The 13,084-nt window shown below is 44.4% G+C and overlaps 1 protein-coding gene across 3 annotated transcripts in view; it reads right to left on the reverse strand.

Annotated features, from left to right (window-relative positions):
- The window catches only part of SPTBN1 (spectrin beta, non-erythrocytic 1), a 261,640-nt gene that overhangs the window by 38,823 nt on the left and 209,733 nt on the right, over window positions 1–13,084 (reverse strand). For all 3 annotated transcript variants that reach the window (XM_019508070.1, XM_019508054.1, XM_019508062.1), the window contains 9 exons: window positions 9,557–9,820; window positions 8,565–8,789; window positions 7,976–8,065; window positions 7,324–7,602; window positions 6,001–6,131; window positions 4,975–5,179; window positions 4,181–4,555; window positions 1,529–1,773; window positions 654–792 (listed from right to left, as the gene is read on the reverse strand). In XM_019508070.1, the coding sequence (XP_019363615.1) occupies window positions 654–792; window positions 1,529–1,773; window positions 4,181–4,555; window positions 4,975–5,179; window positions 6,001–6,131; window positions 7,324–7,602; window positions 7,976–8,065; window positions 8,565–8,789; window positions 9,557–9,820 (1,953 nt within the window). The remainder of the gene's footprint in view (window positions 1–653; window positions 793–1,528; window positions 1,774–4,180; window positions 4,556–4,974; window positions 5,180–6,000; window positions 6,132–7,323; window positions 7,603–7,975; window positions 8,066–8,564; window positions 8,790–9,556; window positions 9,821–13,084) is intronic.

The following is a 13,084-nucleotide window of genomic DNA, read 5'->3' on the forward strand; positions in this document are numbered from 1 at the left end:
CACGACACTACAGGGAATTTTGGGGTGGCTATAGGCTACCCCGTAGTCCCTCCTCCAGCCACCACCACCCACCTACCCTGAGTGCAGCCCCGGTCCAGCGCCCCCACCAGGAAGAGGCTGGCGCAGCCCCTGGCCCCGAGCCTGTAGCACGCAGTTCGCCCTCACCCCATGCACAAATCTAGGGGGGGACACATTCCCCCCCCTCAAGGGGCGTGCAGGGACGGGGAGCTGCCCCCCCTCCCGGACAAGCTGCCCGCAGCTCCGTCCTGCCCCAGCTGGGCAGCACCTGGTACAAGACAGAGCTGGCCTCGTTGCCTCTCCCCTTGCTTAAAGAATTCATAATTCTACAGTTCACAATCCTCCCCTCTAGCCAAACAGGGTATGAGTCACTTCTGTGTGTTCCCTGGAACAAAAGGTTTTGTATAAGCTTAGGTATCAGTCTGGGGACAGTTTCTCAATCCCACATGGACGGGAAAAGTGAAATTATAAAGCAATCTCACAAACGCAAGCACAATGGACCCTGAAGCACTGCATGCTATTATAAATGAACATCTCATTAGGCAACAAATTGCACAATGCAAGCCTTCTACAGTCAAAACAAAATCCATAGCTGCACTGCACTGCAGCTTCTGTGTACTTAGAAAGCACAGTACCTCTTCTGATGCATAGTGTTTCCTTGCCAGGAGAGATTTGCCAAGTTCAATGCAGGTAGTAAAACTGTCATTGCGGGCATCAATTTCTGCTTTAATACCCTGGTGATTGTTCATTAGTAATTCAACAGATGAGACATCCCTAAAACAACACATCTATAGTTCAGAAATGTATGCTTTCAAATTAACAGCACTGTTGAGTCAACATATTGTTAAGTAAATCAGATAATGTAGAAATGCAGAATACTACTTTTCAATAGATCATTTGGAGGGCGCCATGAGGTGTGAGAAAATAAACAGATGAAGGCAAGATCAAGCTTGTCCCTGCTGGTTCAATCCCCCACACCCACTGCCTGGCCCCTATGCAAGGAGGTAATAAGCACTGTAATATATGAACAATTTTTTTTTTAATTGGGTGTCACTCAATTCACAAAGGGTATGGAGGGGTACCTCAAGTCCAAAAAAATTGGGATTAAGTTCTAGATCAGTGGTTCTTTAGTTTGCCATTGCATGAAGGAATGAGATGGTTGTGTACTTCTTTGTTAAGAATGAACCCATTTTTGGTCTGAAACAGATTACGTGTGCAAAATCATGTGACATTAACTTTTCAATACCAGCTATGCCCTAGTGGCTCCTTATATACTTCTCTGCAGCTGGCTCTGCATTTCCTTCAACATGTCAGTAAGCACAGCTCTACGTCCTAATCATGCAGTGGTGGCTGTCACCCTGCTCCTCAGTAACCTTTCTACTCAAAGTATCCAAATAACCACTGTGTTCCACTTGCCTGGAAGCACCCCACTTCTCCGTTCTCCTAACTGCTCAATAGTCCTCAACCCACCAAGCAGCCTGCAATATACCTCTCCAACTTTTCAAGTTACCTTGGCTTCTCCTGGGCTTCAATCTGCCGAATAACATCTTCCATCCAAAGCATGAGATCCCGAACCATGCTGAAGAAACGGAATTTGTCCCCTGTATCTACCAGTCTAACCCTGCGCCCCTCGCAGGCATCTAGCAGAGCTTTCCAGGCTTCTAGGACTTCATTCTCCCTCTTCTGGATGTCATCAGCCTTGTCCCCAGCATAGGCAGCCTGAAGACGTGCAGCATCCTCCTGCAGTTGTCTCACCTAATGAGGGTGAAGAAGAACAACATCTCAACTCACATGTGCCTGTTACTCCAAAGTCTAAATACATTCCAGATGTAAATGTATATCATGAACCATTTCTTAATGTCTAATACTTCCATGCTTCTAAATACAGAATTTACCATTCTGAAAGCTTTATTTGATATCCTCTTAGCTTTCTGTTTTAGAAAGGGGGAGAGGGACTACATAAAGAACAGGAGACCTTTGGTTAATAAACCTCATAGGAAAGAGATGCACACTGTTACCTGCACCAATACAAAGGGATTAACGGATTTAAGGCCAGAAAGGACATTTCCGATAATAAAATCTGACTTTGCTAGCATAGGTCAGTATTTTCCATAACAAGCCTGTAACTCCTAGTTGACATTCATCATATCATTTAGAAAACCATCCAATCTTGATGCAAAGACTTAAAACGATACAGAAACCATCATTCCCCTTGGGTAAGTGGTTCCAATAGTTAATTACCCTCATTTAAAAAATCTGCAACTTATTTCCAGAGGGAATGTGTCCAAATGGTCTACCTATTAGATCTTGCCATACCTCTGTTCACAAATTAGAGAGATCTGTACCATCAGAAATCTCTTCCCCAGAGAGGCCATAATCAAATCATACTCTCTTTAAATTAAACTAAGTATTGTTTTACAGCTGCCTCACTAAAAGGCATGTTTTACTAAAGTGCAAATCATTCTTGGATAATGTTTTGAACTCTTCCCCACTTCTTTCAACACCCTTCTGGAAGGGTTAACACCAGAACTACATACAGTATTCCAGCAACACAGATCAAGATGTACAGATAACTTTTGTACTCCTACTTTCTGCTCCCTTGTTTAAATATCCAAACACCGAGTGAGCTCCCCTGACAACAGCACTGCACTGAGATTCCATTTTCAGTTAGTTACCCATCACAATCCCTAAATCTGTTTGAGATGGTCTCCCATCTTTTTATGGGACTTGCATTCCATGGGTGTAAAGCACTATACAAACAGAAGAAAAGTGTTATACCCACTTTGCTCTGGTGTACACTACATACATATATTGCAGAACAATAGTGAACTGGGCCCAGACAAATTAGCCACAAGCTTACTTCCTATGAAAAATAATAAGAATGATCATTAATAGTACCCTAGATGGTCTATTAGGAACATGAGCCTGGAAAGATTATCAAGCCTAGTCACTTGTGATTACAGAGAACTACGCAACAAACATCTGCTAAGACACATCCATAAGAATATCCACTTTGGCTCTTCCTGCACACCACAATCACCATTCACTCTACAATGAAAAAACTCATAGAAACAGAGCTGGAGAGACAAAGGTATCATCAGTGTGTTTCCCAAACGATATCAAAGTCTTTTTGTCAGAAGTTTCCTCATCTATACTTTTTAAAAAGTATCACGGAAAGGAATGTTGGAGGAGTTATGAAGTCATAAAAAGGCTAGTTATTAGACTGACTGTATAGCAGCTAAAAGTCTACACGCTTCATCAATAAGTAGAAATAGTAATACCAAGGATGAGAAAATTTTGAGAGGATTAAGTGTTGTCATTTAAATTCTGTGCCCCCACTCTCCCACCACATACTGTTTGGAACATGCTCATCCACTGAACAGCTGAAGCTTGCCTAATGTTCAGAAAAAAAATTAAATATGTCCACAGTAACCCAGACAACTTCCCTTGCATCTCATTAAGATACCTACTAACAGTGCATCCCAAGAATTTGGGTTTATGGCACAGAAAAGTCTGTACTTGAAAATTATTCCTGATATAAAACACCCTGACAGATTTAACATTAGTCCAATGCCTTTTTCTGAAAGTGCTTAGGAGGTGTTCTGTTTAGTTCAATTTAATTTAGATCAGGTTATTTAAAAGCTTATTTTGCAAACAAATGAGCCAGACAATCTAACACTGACAATATATGAGGGGCCTTCTGGGGGGGCTGGTTTGATCTGTCCACCCCCCATTCCCTCCATGGTATCATATTGGTACACTACTCACTAAAAACAGGAACTGCATGGCTAATTCCCCAGCAACAGGAGGTGAAAGTCTGAACCTCACTGCTTGTCCTCAGAATCAACAAATAAGTCCCCTGACTTCTTTTGTTCCTAACCAAGGGGAGGAAATGGTATATTTCAATAGAGAATTATCTATACCTTTAGAATAACTTGAGCTTTAAGAACACCTGTAGATCTACCCACCTTTGGTCATTAGAAACAAAAATTACAAAAAAAAGGAGGAAGAATAACTCATGTGAAGCTACTCAGTACATAAAGATGCATTTTGAAAAGCAGACTGCAGAGTTTGATCTCCCAGCCACTTGGGGGCAGAAATAAGAGCAGAACTCAAATTCCCAGATTTTCCACACACTGAACAGCGCACACTTAATACACACCTGGGTGCCCAAAGCTTGGATATCATGTTCAAACGTTGTGTGCATTCTCTGTAGTGCTTCCACTGTATTTTGGTCTCTACCAAGTTCTTCAGGTAGCTTCTTATGTTTATCTTGGATACGTCCTAAGATCTCCTTGGCATCATGGTAAAATTTATGCAGTTCATAAGAGGCAGCTAGAATCTGTGTTCTTGTGTCAATGAGCTCCAACAGGTCAGCCCATGCCTCGTTGAGACCATCTTTCCATTCTGCAATGGTGGCAGCATCAGAATGTCCTGAATTGATGAGCTCATCGGCCATGTGGTTAACAGTATCAACCCGCTCCTGTCCAATGTTTCCAGTGTCTCGAGCAAATTCACGGAATCGCTCTTGTAGCATCTGAAAAGTGTATAAAAGTGTATAAACAACAACTGTAAAAACACTGCTGTTTGTACTGATCTTCTTGTTGTTAATCCATCATCTAGAATTACAAATACAATGCAGCTATGATGTACTCTATCACTTTTGGAATATGCCCCAGATCATCAGAAACTTTATAACAGCAAGTCTTCCAAGTGCTGTAATCCACAGACTAGAACCAGAGGCAGTTCAAGGCCAGTCCAGAAATCCTACGATATACCACTTATATTTTTAGTAAGCAAACAGAAAGCAAATAATTGAAGAGCTCATACTGGTATACATTTACAATTTGGCCCACAAAATATGCAAAACTTGCCATTGATTTAAATCAGCCAACTTCTGTGTGCAACTCACCGAAAAATTAGACAAGTCTGCAGCCAAGGCCAAAAAGAACTCACCGTTACATGTTCATAATCCTGTCCCAGCTCATGGGATCCAGCCACCACCTCCCTCTCAGCAATCCACTGCTCCAAGTCATCCACTTCCCGGTTAAGCTGAAAGAGCCTGTGTCTCTCGTCCAGTTTGCCCCTCCTCTCTTCAGCTAGATCCTTCAGGCCTGCATACAGCTTATCCACCTTGGACTGCCGCATACTGATGCGCTCGCTAGAGAAGAAACAAAACAGCAAAAATTGTACTGAGACATCACCAGGGTTTTGAAAGAAAATAAACCCTAACAACAACAAAATCTAAGAGGGAAAAAATTATTCTCTGAATGCTTGGCTCCTAGAACATGTCTCTCTAGGGTGCACAAAACATCCTGGGCTACATCCTTAGCTCATGTAGCTCCACTGAAGTCAGTGAAACTGTGCTGAATACATTAGCTGAAGGCTCAGCCCAACAGGTAAAAACCTAAAACATGCATGGACTATGGAAAATGCTAGAAGTGAACAAAGCTGGCCATTTGTCTTGGCTGGAGACCATTCAGTGGACTTGTTCCATAACTAAGAGGAAGGACCTGAGTTATTATTTGCTTGGCTCAGACAGTTAGGATTTCCTTCTCTGTTAGAAGTTAATTCTAAATTGACAGTCAAGAGCACCAACAGATGTCTTTCATTCCAAGACTCAGCATTTCCACAGGAAAGTGAAAGTTCCATTTGCCATCTTCTTTGCTTTGATTTCCTGTGAGCTGCAAAACTCCCTTTTAATATGCCTTTCCTCTGCCTTATTATAAATTACTACAATATCCCAGTATGCAACCAGCAGAACCGTAAGAGCCCAGAGACTAAATCTCAAACATGTATTATACTGCTCTAAAGTGACCACTAGGGAGTGCTTTTGAGTTAAAGAAAGGTGGAGACTGAGCCATCTCCAAATATGCTGGTTCCATTCCAGCACCGTTTTGCTTTATTGTTTATATTTCATTTTCTCCCAAGACAATGAACTATTAAAGTTAATTCACAATCTAATTAATAAGCAATATTAACCTTTCTGGATGATTGTCTGCAACCAAAGTTCTGCTGGTCTTAGAAAGCTGATGCACTGTCTCAGCATAGTCTTCTACAGCCTGTTCCAAAATCTGGTGCTTCTTCAACATGGATACTGCACTCTGTTCATCCTGTAACAGTGACAGAAATTAGTCTGATTCCTCTATTCCATGGAAGTATGCAGCAACAATGAGCTCATGTTGGTGTGTGAAGAAAGCCCAGTGGACTTGCCAGCATTAAGAAACTGCTAAAAAGCTTCTTTCAAACACAACTTGTAGACATTTGTTCAGATAATGGTAAATAACTAGTTGAGCCTATAGTAAATGGTAACCACAGACAAGGAAATTACAAGCGAAAGGATGGTATCCAAAGCAAAATTAAATCCATTATGCATCAAGCATGCTACATTTCCTTAATTGTGAAGCTCTTAGGCAAGCTTCTAGAATGCTGTTGATGTGCAGGGCTCCAAAGAAAATTAACACATTTTAGGTGGGTCATTTGTCTGGCTTTGCACTTACAAGCTTGTGTCAAAACCAACGAATTCTAAGCAGCATGGAAAAACTTGCTTCCAACAAAGCATCTGTGTCAAAACTTGCAGTATGTAATTAAAATGACAACTAAACCCAGCTCACTATGTTACTTGAAATCACCAGTAAACTCTTCTCCCTTAGCCATTCTGGTAGACTGACTGTTTGTGGTTGGAATGTAAAGGAAGATTCCTTTCATTTGCTTAGCTTAGAAAACTAGGAAATCTATGCTATCTGGAAACAGAATGCCCATGGATCTGTTACATGGGTGTAAAAATGTTATTCATTTTACCAGATTAATCAATGCATTCTGTCATCATCATCATTCTAACAGCAGCAGCAACGATAAACACTGAACTTAGGACAGATTTGGAGAACTGTCTCTCTGAAGTGTGTGACTTCAGTGGAAGCAGCATGATCTTAACTGAGTATTCAGGATTCTGAAATTGTGGGCTAGATCATCAATGTGGTCTGGTTGCTTTGTGCTCCTCCAGTGATGGAAAACTGCTGGACAATTTGACCTTATACCAGCATACAGAAAAACATGCATACGCCACACACCCTGCGCTAATACATGGTGGTGCTATTATTATCTGAGATTGCTGCACTGTTAATCTGAGTTGATATAGCAAGAACAATTCTCTGGGAGCTCCACCCAGTAAGATGTCTTGTGAAATGACTCCGCCTCAAGAGGGCAATTCAGTTACTGTGTTTATGACATATTATATTATGCCTCTTCCTACTCTTTGCTCATAGCAATTAAAAAGCAAGCTTGTTTCACTGTAAAGTTGCTCACCTTGGCCTTCTCTTCTGACATCATATACAGCTCCTGCTCACTCATCCAGGCCTCAGCCTCAGCAGCATCAAAGTAATACTGCTGCGCTCTGTGAGACTCCTCCAGGCGCTTGTGGCGTTTCTCTGTCTCCTCAATTAGGAGGTTCCACAGCTGCTGCAAGTCACCAAGTCGCTGCTGAATCGCTTCGGCGTTAGGGCTGCTGTCTGTAAGGATATTCTGGCTCCTCTCAAAAATGTCATCGATGCGAGGCTGATGCCCTTGGATTTCTTTCTGAAGTGTCTATACAGGAAAACAACGAGCTCATTAGAAACTCCACCCAAACAAATGCTTGTGAAAATGATAAGGCCCAGCAAGGCTGTCATCCAAGCAGGACAGAATCAGATGTAGCAAAAGGCACCTTAGCTGTCTGGACTGCCTTGGTTTGACTGACAAATGAAGACTGTCTCCTGCATAAAGATATCAGAGGGATAGGGAACCTCTGCACTTTTGCCACTCCCAGCTCACACTCTGCAGCATCCACGGTCTGGCCTAAGCATTTTGAGCAAACTCCTCCCAAGCAAAGCCTCCTGAAATATTTGTCACAGTAAAGTCCTATTGCATACTGAGAACAGGTAGCTAACACAGCATAGCTACTTCTGAAAGCAGTACACACCTGATTTTTCTTTATTAGTAGCTGAACAGTCTGGAGGTTATGTCCATGATCAGTAGATGTTGCTATAGGCATCCTCTCGCCAACCCACAACTAAAAGAGAAATGACCAAAACAACTTCATTAATAGAGAAATCCTAGATAGATGGGAGAGGAGAGATGAAATCTGGGAGACCTGGGACTTGGAAATGCAACAGTATCACAGTAGTGCCCAACCTTTCAGCCCCACAGATTAGATGAGTAGCATGAGGCTGGTCCATGGGCTGGATCCCACATGGGGTTGGGCCCATCACGTCTAGATCCTGCCTCATCCCACTTGGATCAGGCCCTGTGCTGCCCCTAACCCTGTGTGTTTGATCTAGCATGCAGAACCCACACTATCCACCCACAGGGTTCCCCACAGATCTAGAGATTGACAGCTGGGAAGTAGCAATTAAGTAGCAATTAATGCTGCCACCAAGTTTTTGGGCCTGTGGGGAACCCTGCGGGCTGGCAATTAAACACCCTTGGTCTAACATATTAGTGAGAGATGAACCAATTTCAAATGCCCAACTGTTCTGATTGTTTACAAGGGGAACATGGCTTATACTCACAATCTCATCTTCTACATCCCTGTTGAACTGGTGGATCTCTTTGGAGGCCAATAGATTTGCCTTCCTTTCAGTTAAAGGTTCCAGTAATTCCAAAAATTTCTGCTCTACAATAAGACGTTTACCATCAACCTCATCAGTACTCTTCCCCTCCTGGCTCAAAGCCTGCGCCTGGCTTTGTAGCTCTTCTATCTCCTTCTTACGAACATCCATTTGGTTCTCAAGCATCTAAAAAAGGGGAAAATATGCCATCAGTACTTGAAAAAAAAAAATCCCCATACACTTATTACATGTAATTTGTCTGACTGGAAATGTCACTACCTTCACAATGCTGGACCAGAACAAAAGATGAATCACAGCATGTAGGAATCTGCCTTACACCGGTAATTACTGAGACACTTGAACATGTTTTAAAATGCCACAGGTATTGCCCATGTGTATTAATGCATCCTTCCTGTTTGGAGGAAGGCACCTGCAAGGAGGGCACATTAAGGCCAGGTTCCCTGCTGAACAACAGGGGTTAACATCACCAAAGTCACAAGGGCTACTATATCTGTTTGTGCAAGGGGTGAATTTGGTCACCAGAACTTACTCTTTACTACCTACTCATAATTCAGTCTAACAGTTCTGGAGCAGGATAAACAGTAGGGGCAGAATGACTTTGCTCATGGCTCTAACTATACGGAATTAGGGAGCAAGCAGCAACTTGAAGATGCCAAGTGAAGGGCAAATAAATACTGGAGGATCAACCTGAGGGTGAGAAACAGTATAAACAAGCAAATGGGAGGTGGGGAGGGAGGGAGAGGGGAAGTGACACTGAACATGTGGGGTCAGCATGTCTCTGATTGTCCTCTCTTGTTTAAGGAAAGGCAAAAACTAACAGGAAGAAAGAAGAATGAACTAAATCTTCTAAATTGAAAGCACTGCTGGTCTCTTCCTAAGCTTGTGTAGAGCTGCCATTTCTCCCTCTTTTACACATGCCACATCCCATTTACCTGTTGTTTTTTCAACAGAATGTTGACGCTGGTAAGATCCTTTCCGTAGTCATCAGATTGTATTTGGCACTCTAAGCCATTCAGCCATTTATCCAGATCAGCACAACTCTGGGTGAACAGCTCAGCTTTATTCGCATCAAAGAGTCGCTGAGCCTTGGTCTGAGTAGTGGATTCTAGCTCCTCCCACATTTGGTGCAGACCTGTCAGCTTTTCTTTCACTATGGCCTCAGTCTCTGGCTTCTCCGCAATGAGCTGCATCCCTTCCTGTAAAGTACACAGCAAATTAAATGAAACATCAAGCAAGAGCATCACAGTTCTGTTCATTAAATGAATCTCAGTAATAGAGTCCAGGGTCCCTTTTGGTTTGGCAGCACCAGCCACCCAGTTCTATCACAATCTCATCTCAAGGTTTCTTTTCAGGGCAAAGACTTCCAAGTCCTCTCCACTTCCAGGAGAGGGTTTTCTGCAGGCACTGGAGTTGTGTGCGTGTGGGGTAGAGGTGGGGCTGGATGGGTGGAGAGCGCTGGCTGCACACTGCTATTTTTCATTTAACCCTTGTGGAAGGCCCCTCATGATGGTTATGTAGGGATTCAGATTACATGTTTTGGTTGGAATTGGGGCACACTTCCCAAGAGACCTGTGGAGCAACAAGGAAGAGGTGATGACAGAAAAAAAAAAGTTGCCTTAACTTGTACAGAATCCCTGCAGTACCACAGAACATTTTATGTAAAGGTCTGGGGGAATTTAGGCTAAAAGCAGCATGGCTGTGCTCTAAAATGGAGGATGGGTGAAGACAGTCATGCTAAGGGGGACTCTGTTTGGATGGATAGACTTTGAAGTCTTAGCTTCTTTTGCATATTAGTTTCCCTTCCATGTGGGAACAAGACAGGCTAGGAAGTTGGATGGATTAGAATCTGATGAAGTTCAACATTGAGAAACGTAAAGTGCTCCACCTCAGGATGGACACACCTCCAGGCTTGGCAGCACCAAACAGGCTAGCACCACAAATGAAAGGGATCTGGGGGTAATAATACAGCACAGCATGAATATGAGCCAGCAGCACGATGCTGTAGCCAGTAGGGCAAATAATACTTTGGCATGCATCAATCGATGCATCTCCAGCAAAGCCAAGGGGGTGATTCTTCCATTCTATTCAGCACTGGTGAGACTGCAGCTAGAGAACTGCATCCAGTTCTGGACACCACACTTTAACAAGGACATGGACAAGCTTGAGAGGCTCCAAAGAGCCCCCCATACGATCAGAGTCTTACACGGCAAGCCATATGGAGGAAAGGCTGAGGGATCTGGGACTTTTCAGCCTGAGAAAAAGAAGGCTGAGAGGGGACCTGGTATCAGCTTACCACTACATTAGGGGAGCACATCAAGGGCTCGGTGAGCAACTGTTCACCAGAGCACCCGAGAGGAAAACCAGGAGTAATAGCCACAAACTCCTGGAAGACCAGTTCAGGTTCAACGTTCAACAGATCAAAGGGGGCAAGAGTGCTCAAAAGCCCCCATGGCTCACCAAAAGCATCCAGGAACGTCTCAAAGCCAAAAAGGAGGCACACACCCAATGGAAGGGAGGGGCCATCACCAAGGAGAAGTATACTTCCATTGCTCAAGATTGTAGGGGGGCTGCTAGGAAGACTAAAGCAGAGATGGAACTGGGACTAGCGATCTGGATCAAGGATAACAAGAAGTCCTTTTTTAAATACATAGGGGATAAAAAGAAGGTACCAAGTAACATGGGGCCTTTGCAGGACATGCTTGGTAATCTAGCGGCGGCATCAGGCGACAAAGCTAATCTCTTTAACAGTTTCTTTTCTTCCATTTCTCTGAGCAGGGACAAGGACATCCCCCCACTGGGAATCCGGACGGACCCAGGGGAGGCACAGTCAGGCCCAGGGTCAATGAGGACCTAGTCAGGGAACTTCTGAAGGGACTAGACATGTTCAAAATCAGCAGGTCCCGACGATCTCCACCCCAGAGTACTGAGGAACTGGTAGAGGTCATTGCAGGACCCCTGGCACAGCTTTACAAGCACTCATGGTGCTTTGGCGAGGTGCCAGAGGACTGGAAAAGGGCCAATGTGGTTCCTATTTTCAAAAAAAGGGAGGAAAGAGGGCCCAGGAAACTACAGGCCCATTAGTCTTACCTCGTCCTGGGAAAGCTCTTTGAGAAAATTATCCAGGAGCACATCTGCAAGGGACCAGCAGGGGAGATTATAGTTAGAGGCAATCAACATGGGTTCATTAGAGGCAGGTCCTGTCAGACCAACCTGGGTGCCTTCTATGAACAGGTCACAAAAGCCCGGGATGCAGGTGTCGTAGTGGACATAGTCCTTCTGGACTTTAGGAAGGCATTCGACACTGTCTCTCATCCCATCCTCATTAAAAACTTAGGTAACTGTGGTGTCAACACCTCCACAGTCAGATGGGTCACCAATTGGCTGGAGGGCCATACCCAGAGAGTGGTGGTGGACCATTTTCAACATGGAGGGACATGGGCAGTGGGGTTCCCCAGGGCTCAGTCCTTGGGCCCCCACCGTTCAATATCTTCATCAGCGACTTGGAAGAGGGGGTGCAAAGCAACTTGTTCAAGTTCACAGATGACACTAAGATGTGGGGAGAAGTGAGCATGCTAGAAAAGAGAGACAAGTTACAACTAGATCTCAACAGGTTACAGAGGTGGGCGGGTGAGAATAGGATGGGTTTCAATATGGACAAGTGCAAAGTGTTGCACTTGGGGAGGAAGAACCAGCACCATACCTACAGGCTGGGGAACTCCCTTCTTGTCAGCACAGAGGCAGAAAAGGATCTTGGAGTCATTACTGATTCCAAGATGAACATGGGCTGACAGTGTGGGGACGCAGTCAGGAAGACTAACCACACCTTGTCATGCATCCACTGATGCATCATGAGCAGATCCAAGGAGGCGATCCTCCCCCTCTATATGACATTGGTCAGGCCGCAGCTGGAGTACTGCGTTCAGTTCTCAGCGCCGCACTTCAGGAGGGATGTGGATAACATGGAGAGGGTCCAGAGGAGGGCCACTTGCATGATCAGGAGGCAGCAGGGCAGGCCCTATGAGGAAAGACTACGGGACCTGAACCTATTCAGTCTACACAAAAGAAGGCTGAGGGGGGATCTGATGGCCTCCTACAAACTTGCCAAGGGGGACCAGCAGGCAGTGGGAGAGTTCCCATTCCCCTGAGCACTCCTGGGAGTTGCAAGGAATAACAGCCATAAACTGACTGAGAGTAGGTTCAGGCTAGACATCAGGAGGCGCTACTTCAGAGTCAGGGTGGCTAGGAGCTGGAACCAACTTCCTAGAGAAGTGGTGCTCGCCCTTACCCTGGGGGTCTTCAAAAGGAGGCTAGACAATCACCTTGCTGGGGTCATCTGACCCCAAAATTCTTTCCTGCCATGGCAGGGAGTCAGGCTTGATGACCTGCTCAGGTCCCTTCCAACCCTACCAACTATGAAACTATTAGGAAAAGTTTCTTCACAGACAGGGTGTCCAGACTGT

This window comes from Gavialis gangeticus, unplaced genomic scaffold (genome assembly GCF_001723915.1).
Source record: "Gavialis gangeticus isolate Ggan-Ray unplaced genomic scaffold, GavGan_comp1, whole genome shotgun sequence".
Classification (NCBI taxonomy): domain Eukaryota; kingdom Metazoa; phylum Chordata; order Crocodylia; family Gavialidae; genus Gavialis; species Gavialis gangeticus.